The sequence below is a fragment of the Tachyglossus aculeatus genome, chromosome 17 (assembly GCF_015852505.1).
Source record: "Tachyglossus aculeatus isolate mTacAcu1 chromosome 17, mTacAcu1.pri, whole genome shotgun sequence".
NCBI classification, from domain to species: domain Eukaryota; kingdom Metazoa; phylum Chordata; class Mammalia; order Monotremata; family Tachyglossidae; genus Tachyglossus; species Tachyglossus aculeatus.
Window position 1 is genome coordinate 1,331,118 of NC_052082.1, and position 21,693 is coordinate 1,352,810.

At 49.7% G+C, this 21,693-nt stretch overlaps 2 protein-coding genes across 2 annotated transcripts in view; one reads left to right on the forward strand and one right to left on the reverse strand.

Moving 5' to 3' along the window:
* The window catches only part of POLR2B (RNA polymerase II subunit B), a 31,669-nt gene extending 22,784 nt beyond the window's left edge, over positions 1 to 8,885 (forward strand). Inside the window, exons 17-25 of the mRNA XM_038758770.1 lie at positions 578 to 674; positions 1,552 to 1,646; positions 4,014 to 4,264; positions 4,346 to 4,435; positions 5,278 to 5,385; positions 6,732 to 6,845; positions 7,073 to 7,233; positions 7,829 to 8,024; positions 8,696 to 8,885. Of these exons, the coding sequence (XP_038614698.1) occupies positions 578 to 674; positions 1,552 to 1,646; positions 4,014 to 4,264; positions 4,346 to 4,435; positions 5,278 to 5,385; positions 6,732 to 6,845; positions 7,073 to 7,233; positions 7,829 to 8,024; positions 8,696 to 8,785 (1,202 nt within the window). The 3' untranslated portion in view covers positions 8,786 to 8,885. The remainder of the gene's footprint in view (positions 1 to 577; positions 675 to 1,551; positions 1,647 to 4,013; positions 4,265 to 4,345; positions 4,436 to 5,277; positions 5,386 to 6,731; positions 6,846 to 7,072; positions 7,234 to 7,828; positions 8,025 to 8,695) is intronic.
* The window catches only part of IGFBP7 (insulin like growth factor binding protein 7), a 47,159-nt gene continuing 34,295 nt past the window's right edge, over positions 8,830 to 21,693 (reverse strand). The window contains exons 2-5 of the mRNA XM_038758771.1: positions 15,826 to 15,935; positions 10,995 to 11,111; positions 10,016 to 10,142; positions 8,830 to 9,076 (exon numbers count right to left, since the gene is read on the reverse strand). Of these exons, the coding sequence (XP_038614699.1) occupies positions 9,057 to 9,076; positions 10,016 to 10,142; positions 10,995 to 11,111; positions 15,826 to 15,935 (374 nt within the window). The 3' untranslated portion in view covers positions 8,830 to 9,056. The remainder of the gene's footprint in view (positions 9,077 to 10,015; positions 10,143 to 10,994; positions 11,112 to 15,825; positions 15,936 to 21,693) is intronic.

The window sequence follows — 21,693 nt, forward strand, 5'->3', positions numbered from 1 at the left end:
ACAGGAAGCCCTCAGTAAATACGATTGATGATTGATGATGACAGTTGCTTTGGAATACTCTCCCCTCGAGCCCCTGGTTTTTCGACGAAGCGATGGTTGGCCTAGTGCGATTGGTTTTTGGATAATGCAGCGAGGAGTGGCGTCTGTTCGTGGGGGTGGTAGGGAAGTAAAGAGGAGAGGGGAATATTGTGGGAATGGTGCTTCTTTTGCTATGATAGGTTGAAGCGTTAGAGTTTAGGAGTAACCAGGATTAGAGGGTGCACTTGCTGGGCTCTTCACAAGGGGGAACTATTGTATTGAAGAAAAGAAAACTCTGTTTTCTTTGTCCCTTGACCATTTATCTTGCCCTGTTTCCATGGAGGAAAGGCAAGTTTTTGTGCAGTTCTAGCCACTTTCCGTTTCATTTTGTCCTCCCATTCCTTCTCAGTAAGGACGATACCTCACTTAGTGCCGGTATTTGGTATTCTTGAGAAACAGTGTTTTTACACAGCAACAGCAGCTTGCCCATGGTGGCGTGTAACTGGACAAAAAAACCCCCAGACTGGCAGGTGTTAAGCGTCTGCTGTAAACGTTGCAGGGATCAACTCAATTGTGGCCATTGCGTCGTACACTGGGTACAACCAAGAGGACTCTGTCATCATGAACCGTTCTGCTGTGGACCGAGGCTTTTTCAGGTTGGTTCTGGGTACTTGGGAGTCTTGTGGGAGCTATAAAGGGGTAGGGGCAGGGAGGGGCACAGAGAGTGAGGGAGGCAGTAATAATTCCAAAAAGTTCCTTTGGGGTTTGGTTTCCCAGCCTCCACATTCAGTTGACGAATGCTCTGTGCCCGTTTGAACTCCGGGTGGATGATGGGAAAGTGTGTCTTTGTGGCCAGCCAAATGCAGCCAGTGAAGAAATTCCTTTGAAACTCTTGATTTTCCCGTCCCTGCCTAGCAGCAGCAGAAGCAGCAACAAGCACACTGAACGTCTGCTGAACGGGGTCTCTGTGTCCAGTAGAACCAGGGCCAAGTGTTCCAAAGACCCATAAAGCTGCTCCGCAGTTTGCAGCGGATTCAGTGTCTTGCATTCCCTGCCATGGAAGTGTACTAGAGGCCCAGACTGAGGACGGGGAGGAGTGATATGAGTAACTTCACATGAGGTCCTAGAAAGTCTCCCCCATGGAACCTAGGTTGCTGCTGGGCTGTCAATTGTGTGGAAAATATCAGGACAAGGACACAGGAGTTGGGGGCTTCAGTGGGCACCCTTTTCAGTCATTGTAGTCATACACAGCCACACAGTAGGCCTGGAGCATTTACTAGTTGGGAGTGTTAAGAATGAGGTTAGGAGAGTTCTTGACTTTATTTAGATTTCTGGTCATAAATGTCATCTAGTTGTTCTTGTACAATGGTTTGATTAAAATCTGGTACCAGCTGATACAGTAAAGCACCTACTATTGGAACCCTTTCTGAGCACTTGGGCAGTAGAATGAGAAGACACGATCCCTGCCCTCAAGGAAACAGACAGGAGGTGTCCCCACATTAAAACTAAGTGAGTGTGTGTGTTATATTCCAGATCCGTCTTCTATCGATCTTACAAGGAACAGGAGTCGAAGAAAGGCTTTGATCAAGAAGAAGTTTTTGAGAAACCGACGCGGGAAACCTGCCAAGGTGAGAGCCGTAGAGCACTCACTATCCCCAAGGAGACGGGTCCAGGGCTGGGATGAGTCCCATCAGGCTGGCGGGAGGCTGGCTCAGTGGAACACCGAGTCTTCTTCCCCATTCCCAAGCTGTCTCACTGCTCCGGGCCTCAGTTTCTCTGTCTGAATGGGAATCTTCATTCCTGCCTAGGAGCCCCCTCCTAGGGACTTTTTTTTTTTTAAACAGACTCTTTTCCTGAAGGGCTCCCAATGCCCACCCTGTGATCTGTGAGTGGTGGCATCAGCCAGCTGGGCACCAGTTGGTGAGGAAAGGGCTGGTCACCAGGAGTTGAGAGGAACACCTCTGGGCAAGAGGAGAATTCCCAGGGCCCTAACGGGGCACCCGGAGGAAGAAATGGACCCTCTGCCAGTCTCACTGGCATCTGGCTGGCGCAGGGCTGTGGGAGCTCTAATCATCACTGATCTACCAGTCCCAAGAAGACCTCGAACCCTGGTCTAGTGTGAGAGGTGGATTTTGGGACCAAAAATTCAGTGGTGGGAGGCAGCATGGCTTGGTGGATAGAGCACGGAACTGGGTCCTGGGAGACCCAGTTCTAAACCCAGCACTGCCATCAGCTTGCTGTGTGACTTTGGGTCTCTGTTTCCTCATCTGTAAATGGGGGGACAAGATACCCATTCTCCCTCCCTCTTAGACTGGGAGCCTCCTGTGGAAGAGGCACTGAGTCTGATCGGAATATTTTGAACTTACCCCAGCACTTTGCACAGTGCTTGGCACACAGTGGGTACCTAGTAAGTACCATCATCATCATCGTTATTATTGTCAAAATGTAAACTGTTCCAACGCCCAGGACCCAAGAGCTGTCAGGCTGCTTGCACTGAGGTTGGCCCTCTGTTGGGAGGGAGCGGGGGGTGGGGAGGGGGAGAGTTTGCGTGTGTGTGTGTGTGTGCGCGCGCGCGCTCAGTATTTCCTGACAAACTACTCAGTGCAGAGCACTGTACTCGGTGCTTGGGAGAGTGTAATAGAGTTAATAGGCATGATCTCTGCTCTCGAGGAGGTTGCAGTGTAGCAGTGGGGAGACAGAGCCTGAGGTAATTTTACTGAAGGAAGAAGGAGAAGTGGCTGTGTATAAGCATGACTTTGGTCAAGTCACTTAACTTCTCTGTGCCTCAGTTACCTCATCTTTGTACTTCCCAAGCGCTTAGTACAGTGCTCTGCACATAGTAAGCGCTCAATAAATGCGATTGATGATGATGATGATGATGATCTGTAAAATGGGGATTAAGACTGTGAGCCCCACAGGGGACAACCTGATCACCTTGTAACCTCCCCAGCGCTTAGAACAGTGCTTTGCACATAGTAAGCGCTTAATAAATGCCATTATTATTATTATTAGCAAGTGCTGAAGTAGTAGGAAGTGTAAGCCCCATTGAGCACATGCTCTGTGCAGAGCACGGTTGGTACATGCAGAAGTGCATAGTTGGGGCCGAAGCGGTAGTTGGACCAGTACCTCGGGGGATGAGAATTTAATCGGGAAGGTATTTCTGGAATAGATGGTATTTCAGAAGGAGTTTATGGATTGGGGAGAGCTGTGGCCTGTCGGATATGAAGCGGGAAGGAGTTCCAGGTTGAAAGGAGGGTGTGAGACTGATCGGTGGCGAGAGTGATGAGAATGAGGTCCAGTGAACTGGCTCTTGTAGGGCCTTCCTGGCACCCTGATTTATTTGGAGAAAGGTTGAAAGGTTCTTATCTCTGCAGAATAATAATAATAATTTTACTTGTACATATTTACTGTTCTATTTTGTTAATGATCTGCATCTAGCTTTACTTCTGTTTATTCTGATGACTTGACACCTGTCCACATGTTTTGTTTTGTTGTCTGTGTCCCTCTTCTAGACTGTGAGCCCATTGTTGGGTAGGGACCATCTCTATATGTTGCCAACTTGTACTTCCCAAGCGCTTAGTACAGTGTTCTGCACACAGTAAGTGCTCAATAAATATGGATGAATGAATGAATAATTATGGTATTTGTTAAGCGCTTACTGTGTGCCAAGCACTGTTTTAAGCATTGGGTAGATACAAGGCAGTCAGGTTATCCCACGTGGGGTTCACAGTCTCAATCCCCATTTTACAGATGAGGTAACTGAGGCACAGAGAAGTGATGTGGCTTGCCCAGGGTCACACAGCAGACAAGTGTGGAGCTGGGATTAGAGCCCACGTCCTCTGACTCCCAAGCCTGTGCTCTTGCCACTAGGCCACACTGCTTCCCAACCATGTCGAACACGGTTCTGTACATGTTCCCTCTAGAGACAATGGATGGCCGTCGCCTCCTGCCTCATATCCGCTCAGTGACCTCTGTCTTCTCCCTCACCCCTGCAGGAATGAGGCACGCCATCTACGACAAGCTGGATGACGATGGCCTGATCGCCCCAGGCGTGCGTGTGTCGGGAGACGACGTCATCATTGGGAAGACCGTCACCCTGCCGGAAAACGAGGACGAGCTGGAGAGCACCAACAGGCGGTACACCAAACGCGACTGCAGCACTTTCCTCCGCACGAGCGAGACGGGGATCGTGGACCAGGTTATGGTCACGCTCAACCAGGAAGGCTACAAGTTCTGCAAGATTCGGGTGAGCTGGGGAGACTTTTGGCCACCGGAGCCTGGGCTAGAAAATGAAAGTTTTCACTGACCCAGTGTCCTTTGGTTCCAGGTTCGCTCCGTTCGGATCCCCCAGATAGGAGACAAATTTGCCAGTCGACATGGGCAGAAGGGTACCTGTGGTATCCAGTATCGACAAGAGGTACCGAGGCTTCTTTCTTTCCCAGAAGTTGTGGGGGTGGGGGAAGAGGTTTGCTTGCAGCATGAACCAGTTTTTGCCTTTTTTAAAAAAATGGTATTTAAGTGCTTACTACTTGACAAGTACTGTTTTAAGTGCCAAGGTAGATACAAGTTAATCAGGTCAGACACAGTCCCTGTCCCTCAATGGGGCTCCCAGTCTAAGTAGGAGGGAGAACAGGTATAGGATACTCTTTTCGAAGGAGGAAACTGAAGCACAGAGAAGGTTGAGTGACTTGCCCAAGGTCACCCAGCAGGCAAATGGTGGAGCCTGGGATAAGGACCCAGGTCCTCTGGCTCCTAAGCCCATGCTTTATCCAGTAGGGCCCGCTGCTTGCCTCAAGAAATGTTCTATTTAGGAATGTAATCTGGAACTGGCATACAGTCAAGTTCTCACTTTTTAACAGTAGTAATCACAGTCATAGACCCTAACCCTTACTGGGTACCAAGCGCTGGGGTAGACGTAAGATAATCGGGTCAGGTACAGTCCCCGTCCCACCCAGGACTCACAATCTAAGAGGGAGGCAGATAGAACAGGCACCCCGCCTTACCCAGATGACCAAGCTGAGGCCCAGAGAGGTTAAATGACTTGCTCAAGATCACACAGCAGGTAGTGGCAAAGGTGGGGCCAGGCCTGGGGTCTCCTGATTCCCCAGTCCCTTGCTCTGCCCCTTAGGCAACCCTATCTCCCTGCTTCGTATGGTCGGTGGCTGGTAAGAAGTTAGGTGATTTGGGTCCGGAATGTTGTTCTGCAGCTGCATTAGGGGTTCCATGTCGGTGTGATAAGTGTTTCTCTCCTCTCTCTAGGATATGCCTTTCACCTGTGAGGGCATCACACCAGACATCATCATCAACCCCCACGCCATCCCCTCCCGGATGACTATTGGTCACTTGATTGAGTGTCTTCAGGGAAAGGTAAGGATATCTTGTTCTTACAACTTCTCCCAAGGTGATGGTCTGGTTGAGTCGTCACTAATGCCCATTCCTGCCCTCCCTTCCTGGGTGGGCTGCAGCCTCTCTTTCTGTTTGTGTTCTCACCCTGGTCTTATGAGCTCCTGCACCTGCTAGCTAAACAGGGCATTTTGGCCATTTTAAATTGACCTGTTTAGGGTAGAAATGTGTGTAACTAGACCTGATTCAGTCAATCAGTGGTATTTATTGAGCGCTTCCTGGGTACAGGGCCCTTTACTAAGCACTGGAAGCGTACGATACAATAGAATCAGTAGACATGTTCCCTGCCCACGAAGAGCTTACAATCTAGAGGAGATGTCAGACATTAAAGTATAGGATTGAGGGTGGAGTGAATATTAAGTGTTTAAGGGTACAGATCCAGGTGCATAGGTCATACGTAAGGGAGAGGGAATAGTGGAAAAGAGGGCGTAATCGGGAAAGGCCTCTTGGAGGACATGTGATTTTAATAAGGTTTTGAAAGAGGGGAGAGTGGTTGTCTGCTGGCTCTGTGGAGGGGCCGGGGGGAGTTCCAGGCCAGAGAGAGAATGCGGGCAAGAAGTTGGCGGTGAGATAGATGAGAAAGAGGTAGAATGAGTAGGTTGGCATCAGCGGAGCAAAGTGTGTGGACTGGATTGTAGTAAGAAATATGAGTTAAGGTAGGAGGGGGTGAGCTAATAGAGTGCTATGTTATGTGACTGGAGTTTCAGTGTGGAGTTGTTGTATACTAAGCTATACTATCCCAAAATGGCTGTGCACATTGGCTGCTTTCCAGCCTGAAGGCTTGGGCCCTGTTGATCTCCTAGGGAATCTGTTCTGGGGTATCTGGGTTGCTCTGAAACAGAGTTGGGCACCAGAGTCCACTGGTATGCACGGTAGTCTTGGTCCAGGCATCACCTGAGGTGAGAGCTTCTTGTTTCATTAAAGGGAAAAGCTTTTCATTCAGTGCCCATTATTTTCAGCAATAATAATAATTATTACTAATATGGTATTTCTAAAGCGCCTGTTATGTGCCAAGCACTGTTCTAAGCGCTGGGATAGATACAAGGTAGTCAGGTTGTCCCACATGGGGTTCAGAGTCCTAATACCCATTTTCCAGATGAGGTAACTGAGGACCAGAGAAATGAAATGATTTGCCCAAGGTCACACAGCCAAGTGGTGGAATCAGGATTAGAACCCATGACCTTCTGATTTCCAGGCCTGGGCTCTATCCACTACACCATGGTGCTTCATGCTGTCAGGCTTGAGGATGGAGAAGAAGAACAAGAAAAAGTGTTTAACAATGAGCCTTCCCAAACTGTTGCTTCCTCCAGGTTTCAGCCAACAAGGGAGAAATCGGTGACGCCACGCCCTTTAACGATGCAGTCAACGTACAGAAGATTTCCAACCTGCTCTCTGACTACGGCTACCATCTCAGGGGCAATGAGGTACAAGAAAGGCCTGTTGGATCAGCCCGTGGCTGAGGGGTGGGGAGATGCAAGGGGCCGGAGATTGGGCTAGGGCCACTGGGGCTTATCAAGGCTAGGGGATTTTGGAACTTCTGCCTGCCCCCAGCCCTGCCAGGGCCAGACAGATGGGCTCCTGTCCCCACAGTATGCTCACACTCCGCTTCTGAGGCCTGCTTGCACTCAGAGTCCCTCTCCTCCTGTTTTAGGTTCTCTACAACGGCTTCACTGGACGCAAAATCACCTCGCAAATCTTCATCGGCCCCACATACTACCAGCGCCTGAAGCACATGGTGGACGACAAGATCCACTCTCGGGCCCGAGGGCCCATCCAAATCCTTAACAGGCAGCCCATGGAGGGGAGATCACGGTAAGGCTGGAAACTCCCCCCAAAGGGTCCTTAGCATGGGCAAGGTGGGCTACAGTCCTCCTGGTTTACCACACCCTTGGTCTGAAGTTCCCAGAGCCCCAAACTCGGAGCCAGACTGTCTTCTGGCAACCCAAAAACTGCCGTCTTAGTCACTCAAGTTGTGTTAAAATGTGGAGGGCAAGTGTCAGCCTTTCTGCTAGACTTAAAGTTCAAAAAAGTTGAGACTGAATATGATAAAGTCTGAGGTGGGGAAAGGAGATGGGGTAATAATCCTGGTATTTGTTAAGCACAGTCTCTGTACTAATTGCTGAGGTAGCTTTATTATCAAATTGGATACCATCCCATGCTGGGTAGGCTGTTTTATTCCCCCCCCCCGTTTTACAGATAAGGAAATGGAGGGCCAGGTTGGCTAAGTGATTTGTCCAAGGTCACACAGCAGACTGGAGGCAGAGCTAGGACTAGAACCCAGGTCTCCTGCCTGCCCCTGGGCTCCATGCCCAGTGTACCTCCGTGGATCTTCCCTCTGGGAAGTTTTTCATCTAGCGGAGCCGTTGGGCAGAGGTGGTGGATTTTAAGTGATCACCTCTCTCGGTAGGGATGGCGGCCTGCGATTTGGAGAGATGGAGCGTGACTGTCAGATTGCCCATGGAGCAGCTCAGTTCCTGAGGGAGAGGCTGTTTGAGGCCTCGGACCCCTACCAGGTTCATGTGTGTAACCTCTGTGGCATCATGGCCATCGCCAACACCAGGACCCACACGTACGAGTGCCGTGGCTGCCGCAACAAAACCCAGGTAGGTCCGGGTGGGGGACTCAAGAAATGGTGGCCGACGCTTAGGAACCGGGCTTTTTCCTTTTGCCTCTTTTGTCTTTCCAAAAATCCAAAAGCTTAAGTGCCCAGGGCTACTTCTGACGCTTTCCCAAACCAAAAGCTCTGCTGACTCTGAAATTCTTCCTGTTCTGAAAACACGTCCAGTTCTGCCACCAGCTCACACTCTCACTGCACACTTTGGCTAGGACGGCGTTAGGGAATCCCGGCCCAAGAGCGTGAGCCTGTCTGGATCCAAAACCCGCAACATTCTGGTGAGAGTTCTTTCCAGTTGCCTACCAGCCTGTTGCAAGGAGAAAGTTGGAGGTGGTGGTACAGAGCAAGAACAATTTAAAGATGATATCCGGTTGAAAAATTGGTGCTGGGGCAGGGGAATGCTTAAGGAAGCCTCAAGGTGTTGTGGGGGACCCCCCCCCCCCCCCCCCACTTACCAAACAGGCCTCACTTTGGGCTTCTCCCAGATGTGCAGTGCCTAGGCAAGCTGGCAGCAGAGAGAGCTTGTCCAGGGGCTCTCTTTGGGGGCCTATGCTTGTCACCAGCCCAAGACTTTTTCTACCTACAATTAGCCCGGCACCAGGTACCCAATAGTTAGGTTGCATTTCCCTGGTACTTCATGGCAGTTTCCTTCCTTTGCAGATCTCCCTGGTGCGAATGCCGTATGCCTGCAAACTTCTGTTCCAAGAGCTGATGTCCATGAGCATTGCCCCGCGCATGATGAGCGTTTAGCGATCCGGTGCACCCTGCCCGGGCCCGCACTTGACACCCTGCGCTTCATTTGGCCGGTTGGCTTTATTTGTAAATAGACAATAAACATTTTGTAGTTAGACGTGGTGAGGCTGCAAACGTTGCTGCAATGATGTGGGCAAACCAGTGAATAAAGGCAGCTATAAGGATTAGTAAATTAAGGTAAGAAGAAACAGGTTACTGGGCAAGAGCAGCCATTGCCGTTTCCGGGGCTATAGTAGGCGTAAAGGTGGATATGGATTACCGCGGGTCTTCACAGCTCAGCACCTTCCTCTGTACAAAGGAAGAGAGAATCAATTAGGAGTGCTCACCTCCAGGCCTTTCTTGACCAATCAATCAGCAGTATTTGAGTGCTTACTCTCTGCAGAGCACTGTACTAAGCGCTTGGGAGAGTATAACAGAGGGACATGATTCTCACCTACGGGGAGCGTACAGTCTAGCAAGTACATGGCCTCACTATTGCCATGGACTTGGCTGCGTCGGTCAAATGGAAGTTTCCCCCTGACCGGTGAGTTAGTCCTATTTATTGAGTGCTTACTGTGTGCAGAGCACTGTATTTAGCACTTGGGGGAATACAATATAACAGACACATTCCCTGCCCACACTGAACTTACAGTCTTAGAGATCAAACCAATGGCTGTGACAAGCCAGGGAGGAGAGCACTCTTTCTCTCCCAGAGGGCTGTACAGAGCCTTCCATGCACCGTCAGGGGAAGTTATTGCACAAGGTCACCTTCCGAGACTGCTCCCACCCTCGGGGTTTGGAGGGTCACCCATGACCTTTGAGAGGCTGGAGGTGCAGGGAAAATTCCCACAAATGAATTGCCCCACAGTGCAGTGTGGGATATCAAAGCAAATTTAACCCACACCTTGCCCTGACCTGAGGGAAGGAGAGAGCAGAGGTTTGTGGGAAAAGAAAATAAGGAGCAGTCTTAACTTACCTCTCCTCCGTGCACGCAGCCAGGGCTCAATAACTACTATCGGTAGATTAGTTTAAAAACCCCGAACCAGAGAGGTGGACCAAGAGGGGTTGACGGTGTCCAGTCATGGCTGCCACTGTGACACCGGCTTTCCAGAGGTATTTTTAGCAAGTTTGCTGGGATGCATGCCCAGAACACCCATTCGTGTCAGTTCCTGCATCCCAAGCCCCCTCTGCATTAAGGAACAGCAAGTCTGCATCGCAGTAGCAAAGGCACCCACCAGCCAGTCTTACCTTTCTTCACTGGCAGTTCGTGCAAGCTATTGACCACGGTGATTTTGGCGGCCGCAGCTGCCTGGCCTTGTGAGTTGGATGCGTGGCACTCGTACTCGCCCTCATCCTCCTTGCTCAGCGGTGAAATCTGAGAGAGGAGCAGCTCAGTCACCTGAGGGATCGGCCTGTCTCTCCCAGCCCTCCCTCCCGGGTTGTGGGGGGTGAGAGGATTTGGAGAAAGAATCGGGAGGAAACGTGTGTGATGCCTGACTGCCACGGGCTCATCTGTGGTGCCGGCAGGGCTGCCTGACTGGCCGGAGAGGATGGAGGCCCTTTTAGCCCCCCACCTCCTCCAGCTCCACGCCAAGCAAGGGCAAGGAGAAACAAGTGCTGTGGTGAGAGCCCCTGCCCTGGTCCTTAAGCCTTTGGGACAAGGGCTCAATTATTACCAAGGGTCAATTATTCTCAATGAGAAGCAGCGTCGCTCAGTGGAAAGAGCCCGGGCTTTGGAGTCCAAGGTCATGGGTTCGAATCCCAGCTCCGCCACATGTCTGCTATGTGACCTTGGGCAAGTCACTTAACTTCTCTGAGCCTGTTACGTCATCTGTAAAATGGGGATGATGACTGTGAGCCCCACGTGGGACAACCTGATCACCTTGTATCCCCCCCAGCGCTTAGAACAGTGCTTTGCACATAGTAAGCACTTAACAAATGCCATTATTCTTATTGTTATTATTATTATTACCCTCTTAGAGTGTCCTTCCACACCTGTGAATGATCTGCCCACTGCCTCCTGGCCTCATGTCTCAGGCCGGGCTGGGATTTATGCCTCCAGCCCGTGGAAGGGAGGAAGCGACCCCATCCTGGCTTGGTTCTGGCTTGCTGCCAGGCAGATGGGCAAACACCCGCCCCTCCCTGCCTGCCCGCTGGATCTGTGAAGGGTCATCTGCCTGGGCCCCCCACCCCCAGTGCTGAGGATGCACGGGACCCCAGGACTCACCAGCACCCAGCCCGTGACTTCATGCTTCTCTGGACCACCCCGCGTCTGGATGGCCAGGTTGTCCCGATCCCCGGGCAGGAGCTCCGTCCTCTGGACCCCAAAGTGGCCTCTCTTCACCTGTGAGACAAAAGGTTAGCATCACCAGGGTCAGTTGTTCTAGGGGCTCAGCTGTAGTGGGGGAGACATGAGCAGGCACATGCACAGTACAAATGTACACTCGCATGCACACACGGTACACAGACCCAATTCTGCCAAGGGCACAGGAGCCAGCAGTGAGGGGCTGTGAGGGCTACTTTAGAGAAGCAGTGTGGCTTAGTGGAAAGAGCACGGGCTTGGAATTCGGATGTCATGGGTTCTAATCCCAGCTCCGCCGTTTGTCAGCTGTGTGACTTTGGGCAAGTCACTTCACTTCTCTGGGCCTCAGTTATCTCATCTGTAAAATGGGGATTAAGACCGTGAGCCCCACATGGGACAATCTGATCACCTTGTAACCTCCCAGTGCTTTGCACATAGTAAGCACTTAATGCCATTATTATTATTATTACTCTATTTTACTTGTACATATTTACTATTCTATTTATTTGTTAGTGATGTGCACTTAGCTTTAATTCTATTTGTTCTGATGACTTGAAGAAGGTAAAAGTTCCCTCCGATAGGAATCCGACTGGGATCCTGGAGCTAGAGGTCTGGGTTCAGAAATGAGCTTGGCATTTTACGAAGGGTGTGGGGATGTCCAGGAGATGATTAAGGAGCAGTCTTAACTTACCTCTCCTTCATACATGCAGCCAGAGCTCAATGACTACTATTGGTCGATTAGTTTAAAAACCCTGAACCAGAGAGGTGGACCAAGAGGGGTTGACGGTGTCCAGTCATGGCTGCCACTGTGACACTGTCTTTCCAGAGGTATTTTTAGCAAGTTTGCTGGGATTCTTTCCTCCTGATTCTTTCTCCAAATCCCCTCACCCCCACCAACCCAGGAGGGAGGGCTGGGCGAGCCAGGCGGATCCCTCGGGTGACTGAGCAATCTCAGGATTGATTGATTGTATAATCAATCACTGGTACAGAGCACTGCACTAAGCACTTGGGAGAGTACAATGCAACAGAGTTGGTAAATGTTCCCTACCCACAAGGAGTTTACAATCTAGTTACAATCAATAAATGCTACTGCTGCTATTACCAACTCTATTTTGGTTCCTCACGTACTTAGTAGTCTTCCCATAAAATTCCTGTCTTCTCCAAGATATTGAACAAGCCACTCCAGCTTTCCCTTCCCTATACTAACCAACCTCAACTCCTTTAGCTTTTAATATTTTTAAATCTCTCCCCTGTTACATGTGGATCTCCTTATGGGCAGGGAAGACATCTGGTGCTTTTGAACTTTCCTAAAGATGGCGTACCCAGATGGTGCTCAAATAAATGCCATTTCTACTTCTACAACTCAGAAGACCTACTAGTTTCTAGCCCTTCACCCTTGCTACACTTTTCTGCATCGGCTCCAGTTTCCCCACACCCTTCTTAAAATGCCAAGCTCATTTCTGAACCCAGACCTCTAGCTCCAGGATCCTAGGCGGATTCCTAACGGTGGGAACTTTTACCTTCTTCCAATCTTCAGGGATTTTCTGGGGGGTTCACAAAGCTTTCAAAAACAACAGCCTTAAATCCCCTGGGCCACCGGCCTTAGACTCAGCCTTCAGAATCCCCTCTGACTGTTTCTCCCAGTCTGGTCATCCATTTTCTAACCTTCAATCCTGTAGGCCTCGCTTAGTCAGCTGGCAGGGGAGGAGGGATGCAAAGGTTGGGAGTTGGGGGGTGGCACTTTTGATCTTTTTTATACACCAAAGCGAAAAACTCATTCAAAATCTCTCTGTTTGTCTCTGTCACCTTTGTTCTGCTTTCTCCTTTTATCTGGCAGAGGCCTGTCCCTCCCACAGGCCTGATATAATTAATAATTTTTTTTGACATTTTATGCTTTGGATTAAATAGCTTCTTCCAGCTTCTGTAATCTTTTTTGCATATTATGTTAACAGCCCACAAATCTACCATTTTGCATCTCTTCTTGCCCTGAGGACATCACCACTTAAATGTCAATCTCAACATGTCTGAAGCCCAACAACATTCTCCCCCATCCCCACCCCCAGCAAATTCAATCCTTCTCTTTACTTTCACATCTCAGCAACATCCTCCCTGTCTCAAAAGTTTGCAACCTCAGGATCCTCCTCCAATCCTCCCTATCTTTCAACTCTCCTACTTCAGCCCACTGTCAAGTCCTGTGGATTTTTCCTATAAAACATTTCCTGCCCCCAACCCTTCCCCTTGACCTAGACTGCCACTTCCTGGGTTCAAGCTCTCATATCATATCACAGTTAAACTAGGACTCTATCATCCTCCCCACTGGTTTCCCAGTCTCCCGCCTCTCCCCACTTCAGTCCATCCTCCACCATCAATCCAACAGTGGTAATTACTGGGCACCTACTCTACAGAGAATTGTACTTAATCTCTTGGAAAAGTACAGTAGAGTGTATTTGTTGTTGCACGGATTATTTTTCTGAATGCCATTCAAACACCTTCTGCGCTCCCCAACTTAAATATTGGCTCCTTCACCTGCTTCCCCTGGTTTGTTCTCTGCACTCTTCCCAATCTAACTTAACTTTGCTTCTCCCATCTCAGTCAATCAATCATATCTACTGAGAGCTTACTGTGTGCAGAGCACTGTACTAAGCATTTGTGAGTACAATATAACAGTTATACAGAGTAAAATATAACATGTTCCCTGTCCTCAACAAGCTTACAGTTTAGATGAAAATAGTCCCCCTGCTCATAATAATAACAATAATAATAATAATTGTGGCATTTGTTAAGGGCTTACTATGTGCCAGGCACTGTACTAAGCGCTGGGGTGGATACAAGCAAACCAGGTTGGAATTTCACGGATAAGGAAAATCAATCAATCAATCATATTTATTGAGCACTTACTGTGTGCAGAGCACTGTACTAAGCACTTGGGAAGTACAAGTTGGCAACATCTAGAGACAGTCCCTACCCAGCAGTGGGCTCACAGTCTAGAAATGGAGGGTGAGAGAGGTTAAGGGACTTTACCCGAGGTCACATAGCAGGCCAGGGTTGGAGCTGTGACTAGAACCCAGGTCTCCTGGCTCCCAGCCTGTGCTCTTTCCACCAGGCCAAGCTGGTCGACTGTTTCTACTCTTCTCTGCACCCGAGTGGTTTCAGAGCCAGTTGCAAATCCCGCCTGGCCCCAGGGTCCAGGCAGCCTGCTGAGCCCAAATGCCACCAGTTAGCCCCAGTTGGATTGCCAACGCAAACTCTGCCCCGATCTGTCTGGCACCCATGATCTGGGAAGCAGTTACTGGCAGCGGGGAAGGAGAGAAGGGACACTGAGAGGAACATCCAGCACAGGGCCCAACAATGACAACTATTTTAGCCCCTAAAACCATATGCAGCGGTGCCTAGTGGATAAAGAGAGCACAGGGATGGGAAGTGGCAGATCCGGGTTCTAGTCTTGGGCATATCGCTGAACTTCTCTAGGCCTCAGTTTTTTCAGCTGTAGAATGGGAATTACTAAATACCTGGGGCAGGACAGGACCAGACCCAGCTCACCGCAAGCCTGGGCCCATCTCCGGGAAGCAGCCTGGCGTACTGGATAGAGCACAGGCCTGCGAGTCGGAAGATCATGACTTCTGAGCCCGGCTCCGCCACTTGTCTGCTGTGTGATCTTGGGCAAGTTAATTTACTTCTACTGGGCCTCAGTTACCTCATCTGGAAAATGGGGACTGAGACTGGGAGCCCCATGTGGGGCTCCATTCTCACAGAATGGAGAAGCAGCGTGGCTCAGTGGAAAGAGCCCGGGCTTGGGAGTCCAGAGGTCATGGGTTCTAATCCCGGCTCTGCCACTTGTCTGCTGTGTGACTCTGGGCAAGTCACTTAATCAATCAATCGTATTTATTGAGCGCTTACTGTGTGCAGAGCACTGTACTAAGCACTTGGGAAGTACAAGCTGGCAACGTATAGAGACAGTCCCTACCCAACAGTGGGCTCACAGTCTAGAAGGGGGAGACAGAGAACAAAACAAAACATACTAACAAAATAAAATAAATAGAATAGATATGTACAAGTAAAATAAATAAATAGAGTAATAAATATGTACAAACATCTATACATATATACAGGTACTGTGGGGAAGGGAAGAGGTGAGTACCTCATCTGGAAAATGGGGATTAAGACTGTGAGCCCCATGTGCGACAGCCTGATTACCTTGTATCCCTCCAAGCATTTAGAACAGTGCTTGGCACATAGCACCATGTGCGACAGCCTGATTACCTTGTATCCCCCCAAGCGTTTAGAACAGTGCTTGGCACATAGTAATAATAATAATAATGGCATTTGTTAAGCGCTTACTATGTGAAAAGCACTGTTCTAAGCGCTGGGGGGATACAAGGTGATCAGGCTGTCCCACGCGGGGCTCACAGTCTTAATCCCCATTTTACAGATGAGGTAACTGAGGCTCAGAGAAGTGAAGTGACTTGCCCAAGGTCACACAGCAGGCATGTGGTGGAGCTGGGATTCGAACCCACGACCTCTGACTCCAAAGCCCATGCTCTTTCCACTGAGCCACGCTGCTTCTCTAGTAAGCGCTTAACAAGCACCATCATCATGTGGGACAGGGCCCGTGTCCAACCTGATTTGCTTGTATCCATCCCAGTGCTTAGTACAGTGCCTGGCACATAGTAAGCACTTAACAAATACCACAATTAATTAAATATCACAGGGAAAGCCACCCTCAGAGCCAGCGAAGTACCCAAGCTTCTGGCCCAACCTTGTTCCAGATGAGCACCGGCGTTGGGATTCCGATGACCTCACAGCTCAGGTAGACCTGGGCCCCGGTGACATTCCAGATGTCCTTAGGCGGGGTAACAATGGAGGCTCCTGCAAGCACACACAAAGTACATCATCATCATCATCAATTGTATTTATTGAGCGCTTACTATGTGCAGAGCACTGTACTAAGCGCTTGGGAAGTCCAAGTTGGCAACATATAGAGACAGTGGGCTCACAGTCTAAAAGGGGGAGACAGAACAAAACCAAGCATACTAACAAAATAAAATAAATAGAATAGATATGTACAAGTAAAATAAATAAATAAATAGACTAATAAATATGTACAAACATATATATATATATACAGGTGCTGGGGGGAAGGGAAGGAGCTAAGATGGGGGGAAGGAGAGGGGGACGAGGGGGAGAGGAATGAAGGGGCTCAGTCTGGGAAGGCCTCCTGGAGGAGGTGAGCTCTCAGTAGGGCCTTGAAGGGAGGAAGAGAATAATAATGGTATTTGTTAAGCACTTACTATGTGCAAAGCACTGTTCTAAGCACTGGGGAGGTTACAAGGTGATCAGGTTGTCCCACGGGGGGCTCACAGTTTTAATCCCTATTTTACAGATGAGGTAACTGAGGCACAGAGAAGTTAAATGACTTGCCCAAAGTCACACAGCTGACAGTTGGCGGAGCCAGGATTTGAACCCATGACCTCCGACTCCAAAGCCCGGGCTCTTTCCACTGAGCCATGCTGCTTCTCTCAAGTCTCCCGGGAAGCCAACCCCTCCTGAGTCCATTACCCTTAGCTGATGAGGACCACAAAGAAGATATGGGACCCAGATGACCCCACTTCCACTGGCCCCCCCCCACACTTAGGAGAGGAAGGAGAAAGCCAGGGGAGTCCCCCTGAAGTGTAAACACAACCAATCGGAGAGAAGAATTGGGGAGGAAACATCATCATCATCATCAATCGTATTTATTGAGCGCTTACTATGTGCAGAGCACTGTACTAAGCGCTTGGGAAGTACAAATTGGCAACATATAGAGACAGTCCCTACCCAACAGTGGGCTCACAGTCTAAAAGGGGGAGACAGAGAACAAAACCAAACATACTAACAAAATAAAATAAATAGGATAGACATGTACAAGCAAAATAAATAAATAAATAAATAAATAGAGTAATAAATAAACAGAGGGGCCAGGTGCAGGGAAGGAGAACCTCAGTCATCTTGAGGTGAGGGGAAGTGAGCTGTGGACCTGGGAGAGCAGCAACTGGACAGACACTGGGCATGGGGTGGGATTGGAGAGGATCTGTGGAGTTTTGGAGTCCAGCAGCCAGGGTGAGGTTGATTGGCTAGTTCCCAGTGAGCTTTACATCTTTGAGGAGACAACTGGGGTTCAGCCATAGAATGGTGGCAGCAAGAGGGGTTCAGGGACTTGGAAGGCAGTGAGTGGGATGTCCCACAAACTGATAGAAGAATGAGAAATCTGGAATCCTTTAGGGCCCAGTGGAGGCTGACCAGGGTCTCTGGACACTGCTCTTTCGGCTTGGTAATGAAAACTCCAACGACAACGTCATCCTCCCCTCTCCGCAGCAGGTTGCCTGGGAGGCCTGAGCCCCAGGGTCAGAACAGGGGCAGAAGGAGCAAGCGGTGACAGGCCAGTGAGCTCACGGCTGCACTGGAAACCAAGTGGAACAAATAAGTCTTGGAGCTTGAGGCTAGGCTGGGAGAGGAGAGTAAAGTGGGAGTAAGGTGCTCTGCACACAGTAAGCGCTTAATAAATACAATTGAATGAATGAGCAGGGATAGAACCCTGGGCCTGGGGCCTGAGCTACAAGACTCAAGTGGCCTGTTTGGTTTCCGGTACAGCTGTGAGCTCGTTGGCCTGTCATCCCTCACTTCTTCGGTCCACTTTCTGCCCCCATTCTGATCCTGGGCCTCAGGGCTCTCCGACACCAACCACTGAAAATCGGCCAGTGGCCGGGTCACCAAAAGCGAGCAGTATTCTAAGAGAAACGTGGCATGCTGAGGCATTGGGCGTAGGGGAACCAGGCCAGCGACTGCGGATGGCTCAGTGCAAACTATCCCCACTGCAGCAGATCCAGTTCCCAGCAAGGGTCCTGCTGGAGAGGGGTCATCCCTGGTCCCCCTGAACCAGCAAGACTGAGCGATGCCCATCTGAACTGCTAGCTGAGGATGGTGAAAGTACCAACTTATCTCTGTGGGCACAACAGGTGAGACATGGCTGGTGCAGCCCTCCTGCCCGGGGCACTGCTTCACTTTTACCAACCCTATCTTTGGGTAGGGGGGGGGCCCCCCTCCCTAAACCTCACTGAGACTCTGACAAAAATGAAGTGCCAGGGTTTAGGGAAAACCAGCCAATGACCACCCAAAAGGGTCCCAGAGCCCAGTGAGGGTCCCACTGACCTGAACCCCAAAGCCTGGCACAACAGTGCAGCAACTTTTCATCAGTGACTGGTTACCGCTCAAACTCCCATCACCTCCCCAACCCTTCTCCGGAGGAGGGCCAGGGAGGTGCCCTGCGACCCCTGCCACTCCCTGGCTATGGTAACATGATCCTTAACCAGTCTTGCTGCTCTGCTGGGCTCTGGCCCCTCAGTGCCATCGTTCGCAGGGATGGGGGGAGCCAGGGTCCCGATAGCCCCTTCCCCAGGGCCTGACACAGATCCATGCACTTCCCGTCCCGAGGCCCAAGATGACCACTGGGCACCACGGGACATCGGGACCAGGCAGAGAGGGCTGAGGGCTCATGCCATCGCCCGGATTTCATTCATTCATTCAAATTTATTAAGCGCTTACTGTGTGCAGAGCACTATACTAAGCACTTGGGAAAGTACAATACAGCAATAAAGAGTGACAATCCCTGCCTGCAACAAGCTCACAGTCTAGAGCGTGAGAAGCAGTGTGCCTCATTATAATAATAATAATAATGGCATTTATTAACCGCTTACTATGTGCAAAGCACTGTTCTAAGCGCTGGGGAGGTTACAAGGTGATCAGGTTGTCCCACAGGGGGCTCACAATCTTAATCCCCATTTTACAGTTGAGGTAACTGAGACCCACAGAAGTGAAGTGACTTGCCCAAAGTCACACAGCTGACAGTTGGCGGAGCCGGGATTCGAACCCATGAACTCTGACTCCAAAGCCTGTGCTCTTTCCACTGAGCCACGCTGCTTCCCCATTGTAAAGTCAGAGGTCATGGGTTCAAATCCCGGCTCCGCCACCCGTCAGCTGTGTGACTTTGGGCAAGTCACAACTTCTCTGAGCCTCGGTTACCTCATCTGTAAAATGGGGATTAAGACTGTGAGCCCCACGTGGGACAACCTGATCACTTTATAACCTCCCCAGCGCTTAGACCAGTGCTTTGCACATAGCACTTAATGCCATCATCATCATCATTATTATTACTATTAGAGGGTTTGCTCCCTTTTTTCATTATCCCCGCCTCAGCCACAGGGCACTTATGTATATATCCGTTATTTATTTATATTAACGTCTGTCTCCTCCTCTAAACTGTAAGTGAGCAGGGAAGGTGCCTATTATATTGGTCTACTGTACTCTCCCATGTGTTTAGTACAGTGTTCTGCACAGTAAGCGCTCAATAAATACGATCGGTTGATTGACTGCCCGCCTGTCAGAGGTGGGGTAGTTTCCCAAGAGCTTAGTACAGTGCTCTGCACGCGGTAAGCGCTCAATAAATACGAATGAATGAATTTGCACTGACCTCACGCCCCTGAGCACGGGAGCACCGCCTCTCCACGCAGGGGAGGGAGGGGCAGAGACAGAGGAGAATGGACGGAGGGAGGGAGAAATAGCCAGGGACACAGACAGAGGGAGAGGGCGTTAAACAAAGGGGGAAAACGAAGGAGAAAGAGATTAAGGGGGAGAGAAAGAGGCGGGCCCTTGGGGCATGGAAAGTTATCATCATCATCATCATCATCAATCGTATTTATTGAGGGCTTACTGTGTGCAGAGCACTGTACTAAGCGCTTGGGAAGTATAAATTGGCAACATATAGAGACAGTCCCTACCCAACAGTGGGCTCACAGTCTAAAAGGGGGAGACAGAGAACAAAACCAAACATACTAACAAAATAAAATAAATAGAATAGATATGTACAAGTACAATAGAGTAATAAATATGTACAAACGTATATACATATATACAGGTGCTGTGGGGAAGGGAAGGAGGTAAGATAGGGGGATGGAGAGGGGGACGAGGGGGAGAGGAAGGAAGGGGCTCAGTCTGGGAAGGCCTCCTGGAGGAGGTGAGCTCTCAGTAGGGCCTTGAAGGGAGGAAGAGAGCTAAAAAGTTATCTGGCGTAATCCGCATTTAACAAGGAACAAAGAGTTCTCTCTTTCGTACGATCTATTTCCAGTCTCTGCTGCTAATTCTTGAAATAGAAACGAAATGGCCAAAGTGCAAATGGATTTCTCTCGAGATATTCTCCGGTCCCCTGGGCTCTTCCAGGCTTTTCCCTTTAACAGTAGAACAAGGACCAGCCCCAGGAAGCGCATCTGGCCTGGAAGGCCAGGGAGCCTGGGGGGGTGGGTGGAGCTGGGGGGGATCCTGAAGATCCGGGGCAGGGGCTGGGGTGGGGGGGGTCTGATGTAGGGGAGAGGGGGGTATTGCACTGAGCATTGCATCCATGTTTGGGAAAAGCCTTTTTGTTTGTGTCCGTTTCTGGCTCGGGCTCAGCCACTTCCTCCCAGGGATGTGCTGGAAAGTGGGAGATGAGTCACCGTCAGGCCTCTCCCCCCCGGCCCCACCCAGCTGTTCAAGTCTGAAGAAATACTAATAATAATAATGACAATGGTATTTGTTAAGTAATTAGTATGCCCCGAGCACTGTATTGAACAGTAGTTACAAGTTAATCAGGTCGGGCACCATCCCTGTCCTCGTGGGGCTCACAGTTTAAGCAGGAGGGAGAACAGGTATAGAATTCCCACTTTACTGAGGCCAGGACACTGAAATGTATCAGCTGCTGAATGGAGAGTTGAAATTGGGAAACCCAATACCAGGAGGGCAGAGGAAGTATTTTGTGAACGTGATAAAACAAAGCCTCAGTACGTACTGTCCCAGCTGAAAACTGGGAGCCAATTGACAGGGACAGACAAGTCTGAGACACTGCTATTAAGAAGGGAGGAGCTCTCTTCAAGCAAAAACTCTGTATAAAACCAGAGGCAACAACAATAATAATAATGGTTTTTGTTAAGTATTTACTATGTGCCAAGCACTGTACTAGTGCTGGGATAGATACAAGATAATCAGGTCCTACATGGGGCTCACATTATAAGTATGAGGGAGCAGATAAGGCAACTGAAACACAGAAAAGTTAGTGACTTGGCCAAGGCCACATAGACAAGTGGCAGAGCAGGGATTAGAATGCAGGATCTATGATTTCCAGGCCTGTGCTCTTTCCACTACACCGTGTTGCTCCTCCTGGCTCTGCCACTTGTCTCCTGTGGCCTTGGGTAAACCATTTAACTTATCTGTTTCCACCTCTGTAAAATGGCTATTCAAAACCTGTTCTCTTCCTCCCACATAATCGATCAATCGTATTTATTGAGCACTTACTGTGTGCAGAGCGCTGTACTAAGCGCTTGGGAAGTACAAGTTGGCGACATAAGACTCTACGTAAGACTCTGAGTCCCATGTGGTATAGGGACCAGATCTGATCTGATTATCTTCTATCTGCCCCAATGCTTAGTACAGTGCTTGCCACGTAGTAAGTGCTTAACATATCCCACTGTTATTTATCATCAATCAGTGATATTTATTAAACACTTACTGTGTGCAGAGCACTGTACTAAGCACTTGGAGAGTACAATACAGGGTAGACATG